The 24,552-nt window shown below is 36.1% G+C and overlaps 1 protein-coding gene across 10 annotated transcripts in view; it reads right to left on the bottom strand.

Moving 5' to 3' along the window:
• The window catches only part of LOC129281775 (cGMP-dependent protein kinase 1-like), a 55,624-nt gene extending 31,293 nt beyond the window's left edge, over nt 1-24,331 (bottom strand). For 6 of the 10 annotated variants that reach the window (XM_064113054.1, XM_064113056.1, XM_064113055.1 and 3 more), the window contains exons 1-2: nt 23,159-24,331; nt 4,700-4,866 (exon numbers count right to left, since the gene is read on the bottom strand). In XM_064113054.1, the coding sequence (XP_063969124.1) occupies nt 4,700-4,866; nt 23,159-23,694 (703 nt within the window). In that variant the 5' untranslated portion in view covers nt 23,695-24,331. Of the gene's footprint in view, nt 1-4,699; nt 4,867-11,155; nt 11,461-23,158 lie in introns of those variants that run through there. The other 4 variants (XM_064113062.1, XM_064113061.1, XM_064113063.1 and 1 more) reach the window with 4 other exon arrangements.
• Between the last annotated feature and the right edge of the window lie 221 nt (nt 24,332-24,552).

Raw genomic sequence — 24,552 nt, 5'->3', positions numbered from 1 at the left:
GAAGATGATGATGATGATGATGATGATGATGGCTAAGATGATGATGGGAATGGTAGCTGTGGTGGAAGGCTGTTGGTGGTGGTGGTGGTGATGATGATGATGATCGAGACGGAGATGATAATGGTGGTGGTGATAATGATGATGAAGGTGATGATGATGATGGTGATGATGATGATAATGATGAAGATAATGGGGATGATGATGATGATTGATGATGATGGTGATGATGCTTATTATAATTATGATGACGATAATGATGATGATGATGAAGATTATGATGCTGCTGATGATAATGATAATTATGATGGTGATGATAATTAGGATGATGATGATGATGATGATGGTGATGATGATGATAATGATGATGATGATGATGATGATGATGCTGATGATGATGGTTAAGATGTTGATGACAGGGGTGGGGTTATGTACCCGAGAAGCACCCCCATCTAAACGCCAGTCAACATACTTACTATAAGTTGGTTTAATTTCATTTGAAGAAGGAGCCAGTGTGGTATTGCGGGGGCGTTCGAACAAATATTATTGGGCGAATACAGTGATATCTCCCCTTAGAGGCCCCAAAAAGGTACGTCCAAAACTATCATGTTTCATTTTTTGCATGGCATCAGTTATTATTCAAAAGGAAAACAAATATGGATTTACTTCATGAATATTTTATGTCCAACCACAATAAGCCTTCCGGTCAAACAAACTTACAACAGTCATAAGTAGCAGTTGGAGCCAAAAAGTATGTACATATCCAACATGTTCAAACAAATAGACAGTCTAGACAGTGGCCGAACCAAGGAGGCGTAGGCAGCATGTTTGTTATTTTATTTATTTTGAAAAAAATAACAAAAAAGTTGTAAGAGTATCCGCCCTTACCCAAAAAAATATTTGCCTTCCACTCCCCCCCCCCCTCCAACTTTAAATTTCCTGTTGTAATCACTAATTCGATTAAAATTCGAATTGATAACGAGTCGTCCTCACCTCCTTCTATTGCATCTCTCTCTCTCTCTCTCTCTTTCTCTCCCCCTCTATCTCTCTTCTCTCTCTCCAGACATTTATTTAGTGCCTGTTGTCAACTCGTCTATCAATTAGTGATAATGAATCCTTCAGTTAAAAGTGTCCTAAAATAATGAAAGGGAATGTCGTGCTATTAGTAAAAACGTTCGACATTAATCTCAATTGATTTGTACAATTAATTTATACAATGGGGGACTCTCCTGACATAGTGTGAATGCATATTATTGCTACATCCCACAAGGTTACTTTCACATCTAACAAAGATAGTGGCACGTGGTATTATTTCTTTTTTCTATTCTGCAATATTCCATGGTACTTATCCCCAAAGAAACTGATACGCCTCTCTTCAAGTTGATCTCGCCCCCACCGCATTTCAATTTCCTTCCTTACTCTCTCACCAGCTCCTCTCCCTCACCCTTCTCTTCCCCTCTCTCTCTTGTCTTATCTTCCTTCCACCCCCTCTCTCTATCTCCCCCTCTCTCACACACACTTAATTGTTCGAATTTCTTTTATTCTGTAACTCTCCCCCTCTCTCTCTGTCTTTATCTCTCTGTGTCTCATTTATTTTCTCTCCATAAGCAGAAAATGTATATGTACGGGTAATACAGACAGCAGCACCTCCCCCCATCCTCCTCCCGATTTTTCAAGAAGTTGTAAGAACGCGAGAATTTATCAGATTGAGGGAAAATCAGGATAAAATTGATAAAAGGATGAGAAAGGGGGAGAGGCAAAAAAGGGTGGACAGAAAAGAAATATAATGTTAAATTGAGAGGTATCGGCTGTGCAATGGTGCTATAATACACCTGTCATTCAACTGTGGAAAAGTAATGTCAACTTTAGATCAGCCCCCTCCCCTACCCCTCTCTATCAAAATACTATATTGCCACTGTTTTCTTCTCCGGGAGTTTATAGTGAATATACCCTCAGTTTACTTAAGTTGACTTATCCTTCACTGAAATGTTTTTTTTTTAAATAGCAGCATAAGAATTAAGTATACAATATCAGTATAAAATGCATTAATCAGTGAATGCTTTACCATTTTTATCTATGACGCAAATAACTGAAGAACTAGAATAAAACTTGGTATTCGATAGAAGCTTGCAACAAAATTATTTAATGTAGTCTGGACTATGATACATTGTTTTAAAGGTGACATTGGTGCTTTGTGTGATTAGTTTATGGCACGCTGAGTGCAAACGGTGGACGGTAATTAGTGTGTTGACTTTGTCACACTAATGAAGGCAATGAATCTCTTTATCATTGACGTTAAGGGGGGCTAAGTAAATACACTTAACTCTTCCAACTCTTTCGAAAAACATCAATTTATTGTGCAGTCTGTATGACAAGTTGAGTGCAAGAAGTAGAAGAGGCATACATGTTTGATTGAAGTGACGGAATGCGATCTTGGATGAAGGGTTAAGTCATTACTGTTGACTCCAAGTAATCGCTGTTGTCAGAGTGATAGTGTTATTTGGTATCTTTTCTTGACGTTTTGGAATTTGATAAATGACGTTGAATACTCCCCCCTCCCTCTCATTCTCCCTCCCAACGCGCATCAGGGTCGAACAGGCCTTACCAACCACCCAACACCCACTTATTTATTTTTTTGGGGGGTGGGGTACTTGTGTTATTTCTTTTAACAGAAAACGCTCTTCATGAGTGATATTACCCCTTAATTATATTTGGGGGGGGGTGCTTGTAATTGTTTTTGTTTTGCCAACACCCCCACATATTATTATTGCCACTGGAACTAAATGTATATCAAATAAATACACTACAAGCCGTCAAAATAATTTATTCATTAAACAGTTAGAGGAAAGCATACATTGGGGAGTCGTAGAAACAATAATCAAAATCTTCAGAGCCTTTCATTCAACTTTGCTCATATTTCGTTTGGCTGTATTTTTTTAAATCATTTTTCAAAGAAAATTGCAAACACGTCACTCAAAAGTAGGCCAGTGCAAGCTTCCTTGCGGAGAAAATAATGAATATTTTTTTCGAGGTAGAAACCACGAACTATATTACTCGGGTTCCACTTAAGATTGCAAATAAATAAAACGGGAGGGGCGCTGAACAGGTAGTCTTTCCTCAAAGCAAGTACTTATTTGTATCCTGTTTTTCCGTGACTGGGAATATGTTTGGACTGAAGGAGGATCGTGTAAATATCCTTTTTCATATTCCACTTGATTTTCCCCGCCATCAACAATTACCAAAAATTAGTTGTGAATCCTTACTATCATGAGTACATTGTTCATAAAGTTTTCTCTCTTTATTCTCTCACTCTCTCTCCCCCTCTCCTTATCTCTCTCTCTCTTTATATATATCTATATTTCTCTCACCCCCCCCACACACACACACCCTCACACATATTTCTTTCTTGCTCGACCCTCTCTTTTCTTTTTCAACTTCTCTCCATTTCCTTTTTTCTACAGCTTTTGTTGCACCCCTTTCTAAATTGCGTTCCTAGTTTCCTACTATACAGCCTATCCAATATTCGTTTGTACAGCAACCGAAATTAAACATTTTCCTTAATATTCAAGTTATTCAATATTTTACCCATATGATCGAACGTAGGTATTGGTGTGAAATATACAATACAGGATGGGTGTCATAAGATAGATGAACTATCAGCCCTTTGGGAAGTGGCCTATGTAAAATGTACGGTATGATGGATGTTATAATAGGTTAAATGCACTGTCACTCGTTTGCAAATTTCCTATTTTTGGTTACTTATTGTGTTTGATTTTGCGAAAGTCTGAAAGTGTCCTTGTACCAAATAGGTTATAAGACCATTTAAATAATGGTCTTTGTCCATTTTCGATCAATGATTTCAGACAATCGCTATCCTAAGAAATCAACGCGTGATCATCATGTATCCTTGAAAAATAATCAATAGTAAGATACTGCCCCCAACGTTGCCCACGACAACACCCGTATATGTGCAAGGTTATATTGCCCAAAACATAGATCTATGATAAATATAATTTATCATAGAACAAATTCTTGCGATCTTTTACGTTTACTTGTGAACAACAAACTCATCAAAACAAGTTCTTTGTGTGTTTTATCATGATAAAAATAATTGAAAATAAAATAAATTAATAAAAAGGTAAATTAATGAGTATAAATCTATTAATTAATTAATTAGCAAATGTATCAATTAACTGAATAATAATTACGAGAGAATCAAAACAAGCAAACGAATAAATAGATTTATATGATTATACACAAATGAATACGTAAATTAATGATTAAATGGATTTTAAAAAATACATGAATAAGTCAAATTCAAATCAGGTTCAAATTCATTTATTGCCATTTCCGACAGAACAAAATAGAATAGTCGTAATTACGATGTTTGCAAATGATAATTGATTAGCAAATAAAATGTGAATAAATAACCAAGTAAATAGTTCAACAAGAAATGAAAAAAAATACATGAATGGATTAATAATGAAATGAATGAAAATAAAATAGATAAGTAAAAAAAACAAATGAATAAACAAAATAATAAACATTTAATAATAGGAAATAAACACATTTGAATAAATAGATACCTAACACATCAAAATAGTGATAATAATTCAATTAATTCAAATCAATTCAGTTCAGTTCAAGATTTACGTAATCCATATTAACATCTAAATTCAAAATTTTATTTCTTCCGACTCACCTGCCCCAACGTAGAAATGAGCCCCTGTGTCGCCCTCATTGATGACTATCTCTCCCTTCTTATAACTGATCGGGAACATGCAATCCACTATTTCACGGGTCTGGGAGATGTCGAAATTCTTTGTGAAGTCATTGAGGACGATCGCATCTCGTATCAGCTGCTTAGCACTGTATGATTAAGAAGAAAATGGTAAATAGATTTGATTTAATATCTATAAGCACGATTGAAAAACCTGAAGAGTTTGGGACATTGTGACCGTGTTAAACCATTCATCAGCAGACATTCAAACACGTTAGACAAAAAAAATAAACAAACAACAAGTACATAAAAGAACAAGGCAGAACAATATTCACACCGATCACGTGGTACTGTAGCACCCAACCCCCCCCCCCCCTCCTCTCCACCATTTTCGAATAAATCATCATATCAAAAATCATCACACGTTTTGCGATGATATTCATGCACTTTTGCAAGACCGCTCAAACTATTTATCAACTCAATCATTTGGCATGTAAGTCAATCATCGAACTTATATGATCATTGCTTTACATTCCGGCTGTAGGCGTTTATTTATTTGATAGCTGATCAGTCGGGATTGCGCTCGTACATTGTACATGGCTGTCGACAAATACATAGGCCCTGTCACACAATGCCATACATCTAACCACTGGCGTATATAGATTGAGGGCTTGGGGGCACTGGACCTCCAAAATTGTCACGACCAAGACAGAAAAAAAAATTGACAATGAAAACAAGGAGAAGGGATGATGTTTCGAAGAGATTACTCCAATATGATTATTACCATTATTACTGTTATCAGCTCATAGCCTATCACAAAATTTGATTTCCTTCAAGAAGTTTTTTTTCGCTCGGTTGCGACTTTTTTTCTGTTTTATATTTTGCCCCAAACGCTATGTTGAGCCCCCTCAAATGTTTGGCTCATTAATACGCCTCTGTCATCTAACGACAGCGTCCTCAAAACGAAAACGTATTCATGGTTTGACTTTTCTAAAACAATTGCTCTGCGGCTAGTTCACAGACTCATGACGACACTGACAGTTGACACTTGCCATTTTGAATTTTAGACATTTCAACGTTAAAATTCGACCCATCAAACATCGTCTATAAAGTGAATATTTAGACCGAGGCGGACATTATCTAAACACGGCACAGTGTGACAGCGCCTAAATGGATGACATTAACCCTTTATGCTTTAATAACCACGCTCTACCGTTGCTAAGGGGTACAACGTGGCTATGATGCCGCTATTGACACTGTCATCAACGGTGGATGCGGTTGCTAGGCAACGGGAGGAGTGTGTCTCATTAAGAAGAAGAGGATGCGCCGAGAGGGTGGTTATAGTACGCACTGAGTGTAAGTGTTCATTTCGTTATCAAAAAGCATGTTCCAATTTACAAACCATGAGTGCAAATACGTAGTGGATTTGTCATCTTATGCGTATTATTATGACTCGCCAAGACGTTCGCGATGTATGGGGTCTTGTCATAAATTCAACAAGTGATGTGTACAAACAGTGAATGTATTTTAAAGAAGTTGCAATGTTAACGTTTGTTTTTTGTTTGACTGTTGGCATTGGTTGGTCACGTTCTTGCTTTTTATCGCTGTCTTGACTAACTTTACCGTATTTAAGTTCGCATTTCCACTAAGTGATATTGATTGAAATAATGGTTACCTTGAAAATTACTGAAATTCTTAATAAAACTATAATTATCATTCCGTAAAATAATTGTATGTTCATAGAGGAAACACTATATTACATTGAATAATAGTAGTAGAAGTAGCAGGAGCACTAGCACCACCCCCCCAAAAAACCCACAATATTAATGATAATGATAATAAAAATGATGATGATGGTTATGATAATGATAAATGCAATAGAAGTAACAATAAAGACAATAATAATGCTAATAACAACAATAATAATAATAATAAAAATAATATTAATAACAATAACAATAATAAATAATAACGATAATAATGACAACAGCCCCTTAACTTCAATAGCGGGTTTTTGCAATTACAATTGGGACGGATTGTACAACAGTAGATCCATTGGAAAACGACGATGAACAGCTTAGAGGTCTGTGTCGAAAATTGGTGAACGGTGACAGCAGATTGCGCTAAGTATCGGAGCTGAAAAAAATGCAAATACGTCGTTTGTCTAGAGTGTAGGACGACATTGCTTTTTTGATTAACCGATTTTCGACAAAGGCTGCTTTGTCATGAAGGGATTTTGACAATAGATTCTCTACGTTCCAGAAAGCGTCTACGTAGTGTTGCCGCCGCTATTGAGTGAAGCACGTTGCAAACGCGCGTGAGCATTACATTGATTATCACAAAGATAACGCAAACAAGGAGCCTTAATGAATTGAAAATTCATGGCAATGGCAAATGAGAAACAAAAATGAATTATCAAAATTAGAGTCATAACGCATGACGAAAAAACAATATTACATGTATATCATTCTAGAATCTCACAATACAGTATAAAGCAGAGAGTCATCTAATCCTATTGAAATTCTCAAATCCAACCTTGCGTACCACTGACTTAAAAAACAAAGATTTTCAGGCAAATGCAATATATTTCTAAGGGATTTTTTATTTTAGTCGAGTTGTTTTGAAATTCGTGTAGCTGCCCTAAAAAAAGAAAAATTATCATATCATATAGATCTAGAAGTATTGATTGATATTTTTTTAAGGTCAAAGTACACTAAAAGTTTGCGTCGACTGGTTCAAATAAACAAATTAAAATAGAATATAAAATAAACAAATAAATGTATGGCATACTCTGAGTGGTTATACGCGCTGTATGCACATGAGTGAGCAAATGTATTCATGATTATTGCAAATAATCTGTGACTGAAAAATCATTAATTTTTTCCTGGGGAGTCTTATTGTGACACATGTAGTACATTGAATAAAATCGGGAAGGTATTGCTAGTCACTTCTAAACTTTTAGAAATATTTTAAAACACTAAATAATGATTTTCTTTCGGACTGCATCTCTACAATACATCCCAGGTGCAGCTCAATATTTTATACAGTCAAATCAACGTGAAACAAAGTTGGTAAGCGTTTCTAACGTATTATGTAAATTCTGTCGAACTCTCTCTCTGAAATTCATTTTTTAAAAACTAGAATCAAAGGCTATTCTTTGAAGAATATCGGGGAATAGAAGATGACAAGGTGAATAATAGAACGTCTTTGACAGGAGTCCGCAACTTATAAATATGTAGGCACTTTGCGGTATCGGTTGCTACTTATTCATACGGTGATGCGGTATTTTCTGTATGATAAAAAGTGAACGAATGAGGTTGAAAAATCTCTCCGGGATTTCCTTGAAAACGTCTACGGTTTCAGAAAAGCTTTACGTATAATCTCTCCCTCCCTCTCCCTTTCCTCTGTTTTACAGTTTTACATTTTCGGTTTCACACATTTCTATTTGGCCGGCTTGACACTTCTTTGTCTCAACATTTCTTGTTATATGTTCTTCATTCTATTTATGTTACATTTTCTATTCTGATATCTCTATTTGCATTCACATCTCACCTTCGTATTTCTGTGTACATTTCATCAAAACAGAATGCACACTATCTGGTGACAGTAAGAGTAAAGTTGCGTTCGTTCTATATTGACACAATGATGCATTATACAAACGCAATTACAAATACATGTAGGTAAATGCTGATTAAAGTCTCATTAACAGTTACTGTTTGTGAATATCCCTGGACTATCTCAATGCCATCCGCACTCTAAAATACTTAATCAAGTCATCGCTGACTCTATTTGGTAACTAACACACTCTGATACATATAACGTACACGGGCTTGATGTTATACTCGCTGTTATCATGCTTATCGATCTAGAGTAGATATAAAACAAGTGTTGTATTATGTAAGATATATTCACTACTTTACCGTGAACTAAGTTATTCTAATGTTTTTGAACGACTATTTCCGATCAATCACAATTATTTTTTTAAGTCCAACAATCAATGATATTCATCAGCCTTGCAATTAATTGTAAATCAACAATTAATTGCATATCTACTTCATGAAACCGTATATAAGTACACTCTAAAAGCACCGAGTAAACTTTTACTCAACATTGGGTTTTTTTACCCCGCAATGGGTTAAATGCATGTTTTTAGGGTAAATTTCAACGCAACATCGCGTAAAATTTTAAAAATATTTGTTATCTTTTTACCCAACCAACATGCATGTTCTCATTTTACCCAATATTGGGTAAACCTTTTTTAGAGTGTATGAATTATTAAGTACAAGTATAAAAAGATTGGCTAAACTGAGTTGTTGATTTGCAAATTTATGAGATGAATGCAATCGATTGCACTATTTTTAAATTATTTTCTCAAACATTACTATGAGTATAATTATGTTCAGGCACTAGAGAATTCATTGTTATGGAGAATGTGCTGTAATGTAATATAGACAAAAGTAAACAAATTGGCGGGAAACAACGGCTTTATAATAACCGCAAATCATATTCACCATATGTACAACTAGGCAAATTGAGGAAATTAAAATGAAAAAGAAAATCTAACCAACAAAAAGCAGAAGATATTTATTTACATGATTTGTGCTTTGCAAAGCATCGACAGTGTAAGGTTGTTTTGGTTAGTTTTGTTAATTTCTTTTCTACATTAATGTCTCTCATTTCGGCCGGCACCAATAGAGCTCACCGTTTTTAGCGCGCTTAATCTGATTATGACTTATTGTGCAAACTACTACGCTCTGTTACGATATAGATTCTCAATGCAAGCAGATTTTGCACAATGTCACACAGGAGGCAGCACATGGAATGGAAAATAAGAGACTCATTTTACACAAAAATCGTACTATCATACCCAAATATACCCGACAATATCACTTTAAGTGTGTAAGACATTATTTAACTACAGGTATATGTGTTGACGATATGGCGATCTATAAGGTGGGGAGTCAAATGAGATGGTGGGGCGATGTTGTTTCCAAAATGTATCCTTTCCCTAGAATGGGGATGGCAATTCATCCATTTTTTATAATAGTGTAGCATGGTGCTTAATTAGTGTGCGGTTGACGTTAAAAGGGAAGATCGCTTGATAAGCTACAGACGCATAAGGAAATGTTCGTACGAATCTCCCTCTGAAATTTGTCAAAACTAGAAGTAGGAGCCAACTTTCCCATAGAATTTGTACTAACGCCCTTTGATTCGTACGAACACGTCAATTCCTTCTGAAGAACAATGTTCGAGATTTCGTACCTGTGACATCTCGCAGGCGTAACTCCGCGGCATTCTCAATTCATTCGAAAGAATGACATGAAAATGACTTACAGACAGGTTCTTTACCGCTTTCCTGAAATTCCTAAGATTCCTAAACCCGGTCCTAAACTACCTAAAGTTCTAAAAATTCAAATTCATATTTCCTCATCAGGCATGCAGACTTTAATAATGGTCGTGTCGTTAAGATATACAAAATACAAAACGAATTTACTACCGTACCGTTGATCGAATGGATCCCCATAAGTTAGCGTCCAACGCCTAACCATTACCACAGAGATAGATATGCTAATTCATAAACATGTATCTCTATGTTACACACCAACAACAGCAACAACAACACACACACACGCACACCGTCATACCTCACACTATTCAAGCACATGCGCAAGGTAGTTTGTTTGGGGAGTTTTTTAAAATGAACGAAATATGAAATAAGTAAGAAGAGTTTAAATAGGAGTTGCCAAGGCCTTGTAAATCTATAAAACCCGCATAAAATGCAATTGAGATACTCTTATACCAATCATTTTCTTAAGAGGGTAAAATACGATGCAAAACCAAGTGTCATCTTATCACCTGTCTACTTTTTTGTCGTGTCGTCAAGATAATCATACAAAATGAATTTACTACCATACCGTCGACCAATCCCAACAAGTTATCGTCCAACTAATTTATATATCTCTATGTTACACACCCACAACCACACACACACACACACACCGTCATACCCCACACTATTCAAGCACATGCGCAAGTTAGTTTGTTTGGGGAGTTCTTGAAAATGAACGAAAATAAGAAATAAGTAAGAAGAGTTTAAATAGGAGTTGCCCAGGCCTTGTAAATCTATAATACCCGCATAAAATGCAATTGATATACTCCTACATCAATCACCTTCTTAAGAGGGTAAAATACGATGCAAAACCAAGTGTCATCTTATTACCTGTCTATGTTTTTATTACGTAGGTACAATTACGATTTACTTCTTTCTATTTTAAATTAAGTTCATTTATGTTATCTTTGAAATTATAATAATAAAATTGCCAGCGATTTCCATATCAGTTTGATTTAAATCCGGAATTGCAATTTGTACACTTTCCTGCAATTATGTTTGAAAGATTTAAGAATAGCTAAAACCATTACGTACACAACACCACTCACCGAATTATCTTCTGGATAATGCCGCACACCATTTTCTGTATTCTTTCTTTTGTCAATCTTCTACATAATCATCCCCTGTCGACACTTGATTTCGATTTCGACTCTGGCTTTTAAATGAGCAACAGTTAGTTTTTGTAAAAACTGAAAATTGTTCCCGGTCGAAGCCATTCCTATTCCCACCTCCCCTTTGTTTATTTCATTGTTTATTTTCCAATAAATTACGACAAGTACTATCAATTTCACCTGAGCGGATCATGACGTTTTGAGAATTACGATTTATTATTATCCACTTTCCCGCTATACTTAAAAGCAAAATCGATTTTCCCGTCCTTTGACTATAAGCATTTTCCCCTAAATACCCGAGCTCCTCGGAAAGGAATCGATATCCTTTTACCGTATGACTGGAGAGTTTTTGTTCTTCTTTTTGAGGAGCACTTTGTTGTTGACTATCATGTTAAGTCGAACTGCCAGTGTTTAAAAGGATTTAGATCATTCCAGTACTTGGCAGTTGTACACAAGGTTTATCATATACATGATTGTGCGCAGCGTTGGCAAATAGTCATACACTTATGCATGCAATCATTGAAATTCAATTGAAATGCTTCGCATCGCTCGAGGTATATTACACTCCGCCGTATAATGTATATGCATCTTATTCCAAACATGGTGTGAAAAGGAATAACTGTGGAAAATGAAGAAAAAAAGAAGAGCCAGACCGGGCGGTGCACGGGTATGTTGTACGGCAAGAAGGAAAAACAAGCGAAAAGGGGCTTTAAATTGAAAATGCCTGATTGAATGATGGGGTATATCAATGAGTTATACTACCAAGCCTCTGGTTTTATAATTCCCTTGGTTTATATTCTCCTCTTTCTCTTTTTGGAATTTCATGAATTTCGTACAAATATTTACAAACATGATGAACACAGTTAAGTACGAGTTCTCTAGGGTGGACACACTGTATAATGATGAAAAATAGCCTTCAACCAAATTTCACGTAAATAATTCGATGGTAGACACAGTAGTTGTAAACCGGATATACGTTTTTCTTATATTATGTGAACAACGCTTCAGTGACGTCTCCACGGTTCATTATGCAATAATCCCATTTCCCCCAACACGCTCGCAAACGTGTTAATTAACACACATACAAAAATGAAAATAGTAGACAAGAAAAAAAAAATATATATATACCGCTCTCATTATCCGTCGAGAATGCGTATGTTTTCTATTCCCATGGCGCTCGTTAGACATGATTATTGATAATACATTAAAAAGAACTCACTTTATCATCATCACAACCATCATCATCACCATCACCACCACCACCATCATCATTACCACCATCAACATCATCAAAACCACACCATCACCATCATCACCATCACACCGCTACCAGCAACATCATCATCACCACCATTAACATCTTCACCACCACAGCAATCACTATCATCATCATCATCACTATCATCATCATCATCACCATCATCATCATCACCATCATCATCACCGTCATCATCATCACCATCATCAACATCATCATCACCATCACACCGCTACCACCACCACCAACATCACCACCATTAACTTCTTCACCACCACAGCAATCACCATCATCATCATCATCATCATCATCATCATCATCATCATCACCGTCATCATCATCACCATCATCAACATCATCATCATCATCATTATCACCATCACCATCCATCACCATAATCATCATCATCATTAACATCTTCACCACAACAGCAATCACCATCATCATCATCACTATCACCATCATCATCACCATCATCGTCATCATCAACATCATCATTATCATCACCATCATCATCACCATCATCATCACCATCATCATCACCATCATTATCATCATCATCATCATCACCATCAACATCATACCGACACCACCACCAACATCATCATCATCACCATCACCATCATCATCATCACTACACCCACCATTACCATCATCGCCACTATCATCACCATATATTCACCATCTCCTTTATCTTCTTCCTCATCATTACTATCGTCTCTATTATTCTCAAAATCATCTAAAACCAAAAAAAAAATACCGCACTAAGTAAATATAATCATGTATTTCAACATGGTGTATTTTCAGAACAACCATAAGACCTCGTATACATCAGAAAACGCATACTCGGTGCGGCGGATCCTGTAATACTCGAATAAATCTAGCAGATGTCAATTCTACATTTGATTAAAGGGGGTCCGTGACATTTTAAAAGGCTCGCATTTCGAATTATTCAAGTCGGTATGCACGGGCACATACTTCACCTAGAAGTCCGTCTTAACGATCCATTGTTTTAGGTTGATCCATTATCGCTGTTTCAATGAATAAAACACACCAGATCAGATCTCTGTGGAGCGATTGTAGGCATATCATACGACGCAGAATGGGTGGTGATGACAGAAACTCAATATTCAGAGTCTTCAAAATTGGTTAATCAGATTATCAATCGAGATTTTATCGATCTTAAATTAATTGATTTTAAAATTTAGGCATTGAAAACGCAAATTTGCCTATATAGGATCTTAAAGCTTTGTCTCGACAAAAAAAAACAATGGTCGATGTCTGTTTAAATGAATGATAATAAATGGTTACCACTACTTTAATATGGTCACGTGACACAACACAAAAATACGAAGTAATAGGCAGAATATACCCTTTTCCTAGAAAAGTAAAATGGACACCCAATACCTCCCCTATTTTTAAGGATATACGCAGTATTTTGTTGGCAAATCATATTCGAAAGCATAATGCACGAGAGAACGAAGCGACCGAGCTGATGGTGACAGAATGTTTAATCTGAAATTGCAGGATGTTGTTCACACATTTGTGTAATATTCCCTCGGTATGTTAGGGGTTAACCTATGCGCATGGCCATGATATTGTTGCGTAAACCTCTTCGCTATTAATGAGGATGTCATTTCCTTATGATAAATACACTGGCTACCCCCCCCCCCCCTGTGTGTATTTAAGTTCACTCTGTCCCCAGTAATGACTTCCTTTTTGTGCTTATTATGCCGACAATTATCGTGACGTATAGGAAATATTGCAAGACTAAATATTTACCCAATGTTGGCGGACTAATTCTCATCTTTCATGGGGTGTGCGCCATATTCATAATCATGAACAATGTACTTTCGTAGATTTCGATTTATGCATGGAGCCGCATAAATTGCTCAAACAAAGGAGGTATCTTCTAATGGCCATTGCATATATTTTATCTAGAGGTCAAAACCACTATTTAAGTAGTCCAAGAGTTTAGCCAGTCCCGGGAAACTCTATTTAAAACCCATCTCAGCTATCTGAAAATTCGATTCAAACTGATTGTATGATATTCTCAGTCCAAAACCATTGCCCAAATGTATACCACACATTAATGTGTATCATAACTCGGTTTTTTACCAGAATCGGATTTAGCGCCGTTTGAGAGCAGCCTCTCTTGCTATTATTGAAGAACATTAATAGAACAAAACTTCATCATCATTAGACTGAACATGTCATATTTATTAGAGTGAAGAATAGCCATAACTCAGTTTTTATCATAATTAGATTTAGTGCCTTTCGGGAGGAAACTCCCAAGCTATAATATAGCAAAAGTTTATCATCATTATAATATCAGAGTCAAGGATTAGCATAACTCCGTTTTGTCATAATTGGATTTAGCGCCGTTGGGAAGGAAACTCTCTACCTATATGGAAGGGCATTAATAGAGTAAGACTTCATCATCATATTAGATTGAGCATGTCATATTTAGTAGAGTTAAGAATTATCATAATTCAGTTCCTATCAGAATTGGACTTGGCGCTTCTTGTACGGAAACTCTCTCTATATATGAAAGGGCATAAATAGAGCAAAACTTCATCATCATTAGACCTTACGTGACATTTATCATCCCCTGTTCAAGCTGTCACTGCGTTGGTCATGCACGAGAGTCTTTAATGTCGACACCCTAATTAGAATGAGTGAGTTGTAAGCGAGCGTAGTAAGGTGACAGTGATTAAACAGAGTAAACAAATTCTTTAATATAATAAAGAGAGTTGAAGGCTCGTCATTTGCAAACGGTGCATGTCAGGTCAAGTGGTTATACTGTGCGGGAACGAGAGGTGCAAGGTTCGATACTCGGTACCAACAAACTGCAAAATGTTCTTGTTCAGTATTCTGTATTATGATTATCAATGTTACCATCATTATGATTTTCATTATCTTTATCACTATCGTTATTATTACTATCAATATCAGTAGTATTAATAATAGTTTATAACAATGATAATAATAATTAATAATAATAATAATAATAATAATGATAATAACGATAATAATAATAATACTCATACTACTACTCTCCCTACCCATACGACAACTACTTCCACTATTATTACTACTACTGCTGCTACGACTACTTTCACTACCATGACTAGGTGACAGTTGGTCGATTTCCAACAAAATATTTCAAATACGATTTTAACTGGCTAGCCTACAACTAACACTACTACTACATTATAATCAATTTGATCAATTTCCAACAATTAGACAATTTGACTGAAAGCTGACCCCAGTATTTTGTTCATTACTGGTGCCACAGGAATCGGGTAATCTACTCGTATCATATTTACTCAAATCTTGACATTTTTCTACAATTTTTGTCAACGATCATGAAACGAATGGTGAAGTGCTAAAACAGGTAAACTGCCAATTCGTCTATTGCCAACTCATCCACTCATCACATGGTATACCTTAATTCATTTAGTCTAATGCCATTCCGCCAATCAATATTTTCGTCTAACAACCATTTGGTCCAATAACCATTTGGTCCAATCATCACTTCGTCTAATCACCAGTTTGTCTATGACCATTTCGTCTAATAACTAGTCGGTGTAATAACCATTTTCTTTTAATTAATTTCGCCAAATTAACACTTATCCAATTATACCAAATTGTTTATGGACTAAATGGCTATAGGACCAACTGGTTATTAGACGAAATGGTAATTGGACGAATTTGCATTAGACCAATTGGAAATAAACCGTCTCGCTCTCCTTTATACGAGGACTATCACACTCACCCATACAAACAACTTTTTTCTGGACTGGACAAAACGGATGTGAACGGACGGGAGGCACGTCCCTGTATTCTTTTATAGCGAAGTGATGTGGCGAAAAACGTGACGCGACCATACTCCAAGGCATGCCCATGATGCCCCCCCCCCCCTCGATCAAATTATTTCAATTCAAGCCTTTTACATGAAAGATAATAAAGTATAAGGTTGCATGCCAGGAGGAAAATCGATATCAGACCCGGGTCCTTCAAGGAAGCGCATCAAATGCTCTAGAAAACCCTTAACAAAAGAGAAAACACATTTGTAACATTAAACGTGATGAAAAGGAATGATAGAACTGCGTACCTGCAACTTTTATACTAGTAAAAAAATATTAGTATGTGTATAAGGACCCCTTCCTGAATAATGGTTGAACTTACTTTGCTGATATATTGTGAGAGAAAAAATATAAGCTTATATTAATTATCACGTTTTCCCTGACGGGCAAGTAAATCGCCAATTCGTCTGTTGCTAACTCGGCTCTTCCGCACTTCACACGGTCTACCTTTATTTTGTCTTATGCCATTCCATCCATCAACAAATTCGCCTAACAACCATTCGGTCTAATAATCACTTCATCTAATCACCAGTTCGTCTATTACCATTTCGTCTCATAACCAGTCGGTCTAATACTCATTATCTTTTCATTCATTTCGCCCAATTAACACTTGGTCAAAGTAGATCAAATGGTATATGGACTAAATGGCTATTGGACGAAATGGTTATATTAGACGAAATGGTGAGTGGACGAAATGGCAAATAGGACCATGTAGATAATGAACGAACTGATGGTAGACCAATTGATAATGGACGAGTTGGTAATTGGGCGGATTGGCAATTGAAAATAAGCCGGCAAAGTGACCCCCGATGTTTAAGCACTCCCAAAATACCTCTTTGAATGTTGGCAAGTGCCCTATTCCTATTATATGCAACATAATTATTTACTTATGCATGATAAATATGTAAGCGCTTAGTTATGTACATAAAGCGCCTGATAAATAACCAGTTTATCATCATTATTATCATTTATTTATCATTATTATAATGCCCTTTCTCCTTTTAAAGATGTCCTTCCTACCTTCTGATAAAGTGGCCCATTTAATATTACAATTATGTTCAGCAGAGAGCACCCTATATGTTCCAATTTGCACGCCCCCCCCCCCGAAAGAAGTTCAGGCTATCCCTGCAAATGATCGTGTGTTTATATATTACTAACACATGTTGGATTCATGGATTGTCCATCGTTTATATTTCCTTTGTGACATAAAAAATTGATTTTTCAGCTGACTTTTAGACAATGAACGGAAATTAATATATCCCACCGACTAAAATCACACGACATATGCAAATAGCGAGGGGAGAAGAAATACCTTGCTTATCGCTGACCCATGTAATACTTATACTATCGTTGTTTGTCTTTTCTCGTATTTAGTGCATATTTTACAACGTTGGTCACCTCATAATTTGATTAGAAAATTATGACGTCATGGCTCAAGTGTTAAATAGTTCTGATATTTACATGTTTCTGTTTGTTTCGTGCGGAATTTCTGCGGCTTTGCAATGGTCTGATATTTTACCGTTTTCTTAGAATTTTCTGATAATTTTCGTGAATCATCCAACAACCCAAACACTGCTAGAGTCACGAAATTGTTGCTCATTTTTGTTCGACTATAATCAAATTATAAAAGAACCAGTTATAACCTGAAAATACATGAATTACCTCAGAGAAAGTTAGTTTGTCATAATTGTGTACAAGAAAGCATTATCACCATTAAGATATCCGGGTAAGATATATACATGTGCTTAAAATATCATTGCGTTTGAGACAAATTTATTAACCGAAAAGCTCTACAATATCCAAAGTATATAGTATGTGTTACTTATTTCACCAATTATCTCAATAACTATTAAATTAAGTGTCAGATATGATATCGTAACGATCCAAATTACACATTATAATCACCATTTTACTGTTTTCCACATGATGATAATTCTGTATTCAATATAAGGTATCGTTTAGTGTTTGATATAGTCCAACCTGTCAGGCTGTGTTAGTGGTCATCTCTCTATAGCATTCACCTACGTACATAGTAACCACTAAACTGATTCCCTTGCATGCGGATTATGTGTATAAGAACCTGTCTATAGCAGCCACTTGCCTATCTAAAACCGATTCCCATGGAAGATTGTGTGTATAAGAACCTGTCTATAGCAGCCACTTGCCTATAGTGATCACTAAAACCGATTCACATGAAAGAAGATTGTGTGTATAATAACCTGTCTATAGCAGCCACTTGCCTATAGTGATCACTAAAACCGATTCACATGAAAGAAGATTGTGTGTATAAGAACCTGTCTATAGCAGCCACCTGCCTATGGTGACCACTAAAACCGATTCCAAAGGAAGATCGTGTGTATAAGAACCTGTCTAAAGTGACCACTAAAACAGATTCACATGGAGGCAGATTGTGTGTATACGAACCTGTCCATAAAGGCCATATTGGGGCTTCCCTTGGGTGACCACTGCAGTCAGATTTCACTGTACACAGCAAAAACTGTGGTGTTAACCGGTGTACATAGAGGACCACACCAGTTATTTTACACCGGTGTTGAATTTGTGGTGTTAGTTTTACACCTATAGGTGTCATTACAACACCTTTGGTTGTTACATTTACACGCTTTGGTGTTATTTTTAATCTCTAGGGTGTAATTTTAACACCTCACGGTGTGGTCCTCTATTAACACCAACTGGTGTCAGTTTTAACACCGCAGTTCTTACAGTGTACAAGCTTTAAAATATCATTGTTTTGTGTAATCTAAATAATCGAATAAATGTACTGTATTGATTCTTTACCTACTGCTCGACATATTTATAATTCCTTTTTTTTTCATGTATTTACCATCCACTATTTGATATAAGTTAATCATTCACTGTTTGTTATAAGTTGCCACTAACTGTTGGATATTAATCAACATTTATTGATAGATATAAGTTGCTATTTAGTGTTAGATGAACGTTTTCATTTAGAATTATATTATTAACCATTCATTGATTGATATATGATTTGGTATATTGAAAGTTGTCGTTAGCTTATTTCATATAAGTTACCATGCACTGTTTGATATAAGTTACCATTTATTACTTTGATACAGTGATATAAATAGCCATTCACTGATAGATAAAAGTTATTACTGACCGTTTGATATAATTTTTTATCAACTGTTTGTATAGAATTCATTGTTTTATATATATTGATTGATATAATCTGCCATTTAATGTTTAAAATATATTTCTTACATATTTCATATTTCTTTTTTTCTCTTGTTTCTTACTGTATATTAGTTGTTAGTTGTGCATAAAAAAATGTCACTCATTACGACTCCCTCAAATCAATGCGGTTTTCGGATTCACGCTTGAAGAATATGTCATCGTCGTCTTAAACATTTTCCGCCCGTTACAATATTTAACACATCGCTTGAGACTACCTGTACCTATTTTCAGAGGCGCGGAAGGTAACTTGTGGAGGGAAAACAGCGAATATAAGTCCATAAAAGGCTGCATCGATCGGCTAATTAGCAGTGCATATTCACAGAGTCCTATGATAAGCAAGTTCTGAACAGTTAACTCTACTGATTACAAGATGAGTTAGGTGACGATGTTTTGCTGCTTTTCCATCGAGTTCTAAACATTAAGAAAAATGTGTGATTCAAAACCTCAGTCTGTATCTAACAGATGTGACACTCCGTCCTCAAATTCTGCTATAGCAATAAGATAGTCTTTATGTAGTGCATACGCTCGATTCAAGGGGAAAATAAATTTGGCAAAAACTGCACAAGAGTATTTATGACGACTCATACAACAAGCGGATAAATGTACATTATCAACTACGATCAATAATCATACATAAATTTATCTATCTTTACATACGATATTTTTGTCATTGAAGGTAATGTTTTCATATGCCATTGTTAATTCAAAAACAATAACAGAAATACAATAATGTATCCAATTGATATATTGCTCCTCAGGCATTCAAAATAGTTTCGTGTGAATAGTTTTGTATACTATATTCTATATGGAATAAATAAATATATATGTATGTGAGTATATAATAATAATATTATTGCAATGCGCAGTTGAGTATATACATATAAAAACTGCGCAATGTAAATGTACAATTATTATTATTATTATTATCATCATTATTAGTATTATTATCATTATTATTATCATTATTATTATTATATATGCCATGAACATATTGAAATTAGATTTTTATATATACATACAGGTATATATGCATCAGTATGACGATATGCATTGGTTTATTGATCGTAAACCAACAGATCTATTCGGTAATAGTGTATGTATAAACTATTATTGCAGGTATTACGCAATCTTGTTTTGCTAAACACAAGTATCAATCAGTAAAGGTATAGTGTAATTACTTTATAAAAGAAGGGGACCCTGTTATTCATTTTCTTTATATGGGACATTATTTAGTGCACGCATCATGGTTTATGGTTTATCTTGTGTAATGCATTGATATATACTCGTACTGCTTGAGGGAATATATTCATTATAGATATTATTAGGGTATACGATGTGTTGAGCTGTTGATTGATCATTTAGTAGAATTCAAAACAATGTATTTTTTTCCAAATGATTCAAATTTATCTACGCCCCTTGGATGAATTGGTACATCAGTAACCCTACTTAAATATAGGCCTTTTATTCAAATATATAAAGATAGTGTGGATAATATCATAAAACTGTGTATCAAGGTCACTTACGCATGTGCCCCCCCCCCCCCTCCCCGGAGGGGAAACACCCAGCGGGAAATCTTTCAAAACATAAGAAAACAAGGAGGCAAAGCGACCATTTTTTTATGAGAGGTTTTTTTTTTAGGGGGGAGTGGTCATTTTAGGATTGGAAAGGAAGGATTTGTACAAACTATTATGTAGAAATTTTGACAATTTGTAATAAAAAGTAGCTTTAATAATTGTCTAATTCACGTGTTTTCCATTGCTATGACCTATATGATGACATCATCTGCACTTTGCCTATTTCACTCCTTTGTTATTTTATGTCTATCCTTGAAAGTCAAATCTCCCAAATTAATGCCGCTTTGTATAGATATTTTTTATGAATCAGACAAGAATGAAAAATGGCTCATTCATTATAGCCCTGTCCTTCTCATGTCCCTATATCTCTATCTTGCATATACTTTCCATTTTCTCACCTTTTTAAACCTTATACCTCATCATAAAAGACATCTCTCCAATATCTACAATACCTCACTCTTGTCTAGATCTGATGAGAGGAGACATACTGATATATATGCTCGTTGCTACAGACGCCCATGTACATTTCAATATACATCATAAACCTCCAATACAAGTCATTTCTTTCGAATTCAAAAGCGTCCTAAAAGGTCGCACGGAAATAAGCCATTCATTGCGCTTCGCATAATGCGATTGATAAGCCACTAGTACTGATTCTACGATTTCCATTAATGTCACAGACCAGAACTGATATTTCAATAAAGCAATTTCCATGATCAGTAAAGTTATATTTTATTTCATGGCCTGCAACTGATAGTTCATCTGTTTTATTGTATAATATTTTAAATGTCAGTGAAGGGATCACTTTTCATTATTTCGATAAAGCTATTGCAATGGCCAACATAAATGATACTTAGTGTAGGATTTCAAACGGTAAATAGACCATCGGTTTTTATTCCGATACTTTAACTTCCATAGATTAATATGATACAAAATAATATATCAATAAAGTAATTTTAGTAATCGGTAACAAAAGGTTTTTCACATCACGATGGTGGATTTTCGGCAATGATTTAACAAGTTATGTTATATCACATTTTGCACTACGTCTGCCGGCAACAAATCGATCAATTTTGTTTTCGTTTTTCAATTAACTTCAATTGATGTTTACGTTTTTGAATTATTAAAGTAACAGGGCTGTTATGAGGAATTGGACCTCTAAGAAATATAATACCAAACATATTACCAACGTTTACATACTTGTAGTTTTACGGATAATTCGTTACCAAGTACAAGTATTTCTAATTATTCGTCTCACAAGAAAAGGTCAAAAGCAATAATAATAATATTCCGCTTATATACATCGCCGAATAAATCGGAACGACGCGTCGTCTCTAAGCACTTTACAGATATTACCCCGGTTATCGGATCATTGCATGCCCGCATACAATGTCTGCACCGTCTCCACTCCCTGGGGAGCATTCCAGAGATCCGGCTCAATTGCTATGCATACTACATAGGCTTTCGCATCCTACCGGGTACCCATTTAACACCTGGGTGGAGAGTGGCAGAATGTAGATTAATGCCTTGCCAAAGGATGCTAGACCCCGGCTAGACCACGTTGGGATTCGAACACATGACCCTCTGATTACAAGGCGAGAGTCAGAACCGCTACACCACGACGCTTCCACAAATATATAATAAAAAGTTACATTTTTCATCTCTTCAACTCATCATGCATATAGGATGATCATTTATCATTATTTCAGGTTCTCACATAATAATCATCACCAAAGTTTTGTTCTTCCATGATACCCAGTTTACTACCAATCAAGAGCACAAAGAACAGTAATACAGTAAACAAACATCAAACTAGGTAATTTAGATACTCAAGCGAGATTTCATTCTATAACATCCACTCCTAAGAAAGAAACATACCACACAGTAAAATAAACATAATAAATAACAATAAACCGAAACAAAAACATTATTGAGCAAGTATCATTGCATAATGTATAGCTGAACAAGAGTTAAAAATGTTATGATATATAAAAATAACAAAACATGAAAAAGGTATAAAACTTACGTGGAATCTTTCGGGTGTCTCTTAAGTTCTGTATCTTGTACCTGAACGCTGGTCTGCATACCCCCGCTTTCACCGGACACACCCTGTTTCTTGTTCCTCTTATTCTCCAATAAAACGGCGAGTTTCTTACCCCCAGACCCGTCAATAACTCCTGTATTCTTCTGGCTGAGCACAGCCCTGAGTTTATTAACCTCCTCCCTGACTCTCTCGAGTTCATCATCCCGCTCCTCCACCATGGCCTTCCGTATCGCAAGCTCCTCATGGCACTCCTTGAGCTGGAGCTGGAGCTCGTGGACCCGGACCTCGAGCTTCGTCACCTCCTGGGTGCCCGGGGTGGGCTTGTGGTTGAGATTCGAACCCGTGTTGTTCTTGTGCGGTGCGGCGCCATTGCCCCCGCCGCCTCCGCCTCCCGCGTCCGAGCGCGCCTGCTTACTATGCAGGCCCGCGCCATTTCCCATTTCGTTTGCTTCTTCCGACGGTTGATTAGCAGTCTGATCGGCTTTGCCGTCTTTACCGATTCGAAACGAAAAAGGCATGATGATATCGTTGACGCGCGCACACAAGGGGTAAAAAAAAGATCACACACGCCACTGCACGCAAAAGATACGGGTGATTGCTCGCAGCTATCAACACGGTGCGTGCGCAACGAATCTTATCATAATCAGTATCGCGATCGGAGTCCACCTGTCAGAGTTTTATTGGCGCGTTGCGTGGCAACGCTTATTGTTACTCCACGTGCTTCGTCCGTACGTAAATTCACACCCTGATCCTTGCAAACGACAAGTGTGATCGATTGTTATCTATATCGGTACAAAGGTTGTCAGAATCTGATTGAGAGATATCGAGATAGTGGTCTGCGATCCCGAAGTCATGTATCCATTTTGTTTCCGAGTATCTTTACATCAATAACGTTTGATCGTTGAGTTCAATAAATCCATAAACAAGATAAACAGCGATAGAAGAATGTCAATATGAAATAGAAATCACTGGAAGCGATCTCAAGTGCCTCTTTGGGGTTGGATACTTTGTCACCGCTTCATCTGCTGGCCATAAAAGACGCTTCTTCAGTCTCTTGAAGTGTATGGACTCTGTTACCTCAGACAGGGACTTTGGACTCTGTCCTACCTCAAACTTCCTGCCTAAACATCCAGTCAGTGATTTTATTGTAGATCTGCATGGAAAGACAAAGACAGAGAGAGAAAACGAGGTTAAATATTATGAGTTTTATTGACATACCGACCCACTCAAGAAAACCAATTGGTCATAAATTGGTTAACTGGAATATCCTGCACAGTTTCCTGTCTGATATTGTATTATCTCGAAAACTATTTTTTTTTTCATTATTTTTAATGCACCTACTTGAGGATAAACAATCATTCATGGATATTAGAAAA

Source organism: Lytechinus pictus, chromosome 18 (genome assembly GCF_037042905.1).
Source record: "Lytechinus pictus isolate F3 Inbred chromosome 18, Lp3.0, whole genome shotgun sequence".
Taxonomy (NCBI): domain Eukaryota; kingdom Metazoa; phylum Echinodermata; class Echinoidea; order Temnopleuroida; family Toxopneustidae; genus Lytechinus; species Lytechinus pictus.
This window is presented reverse-complemented; position numbering and strand designations above follow the sequence as displayed.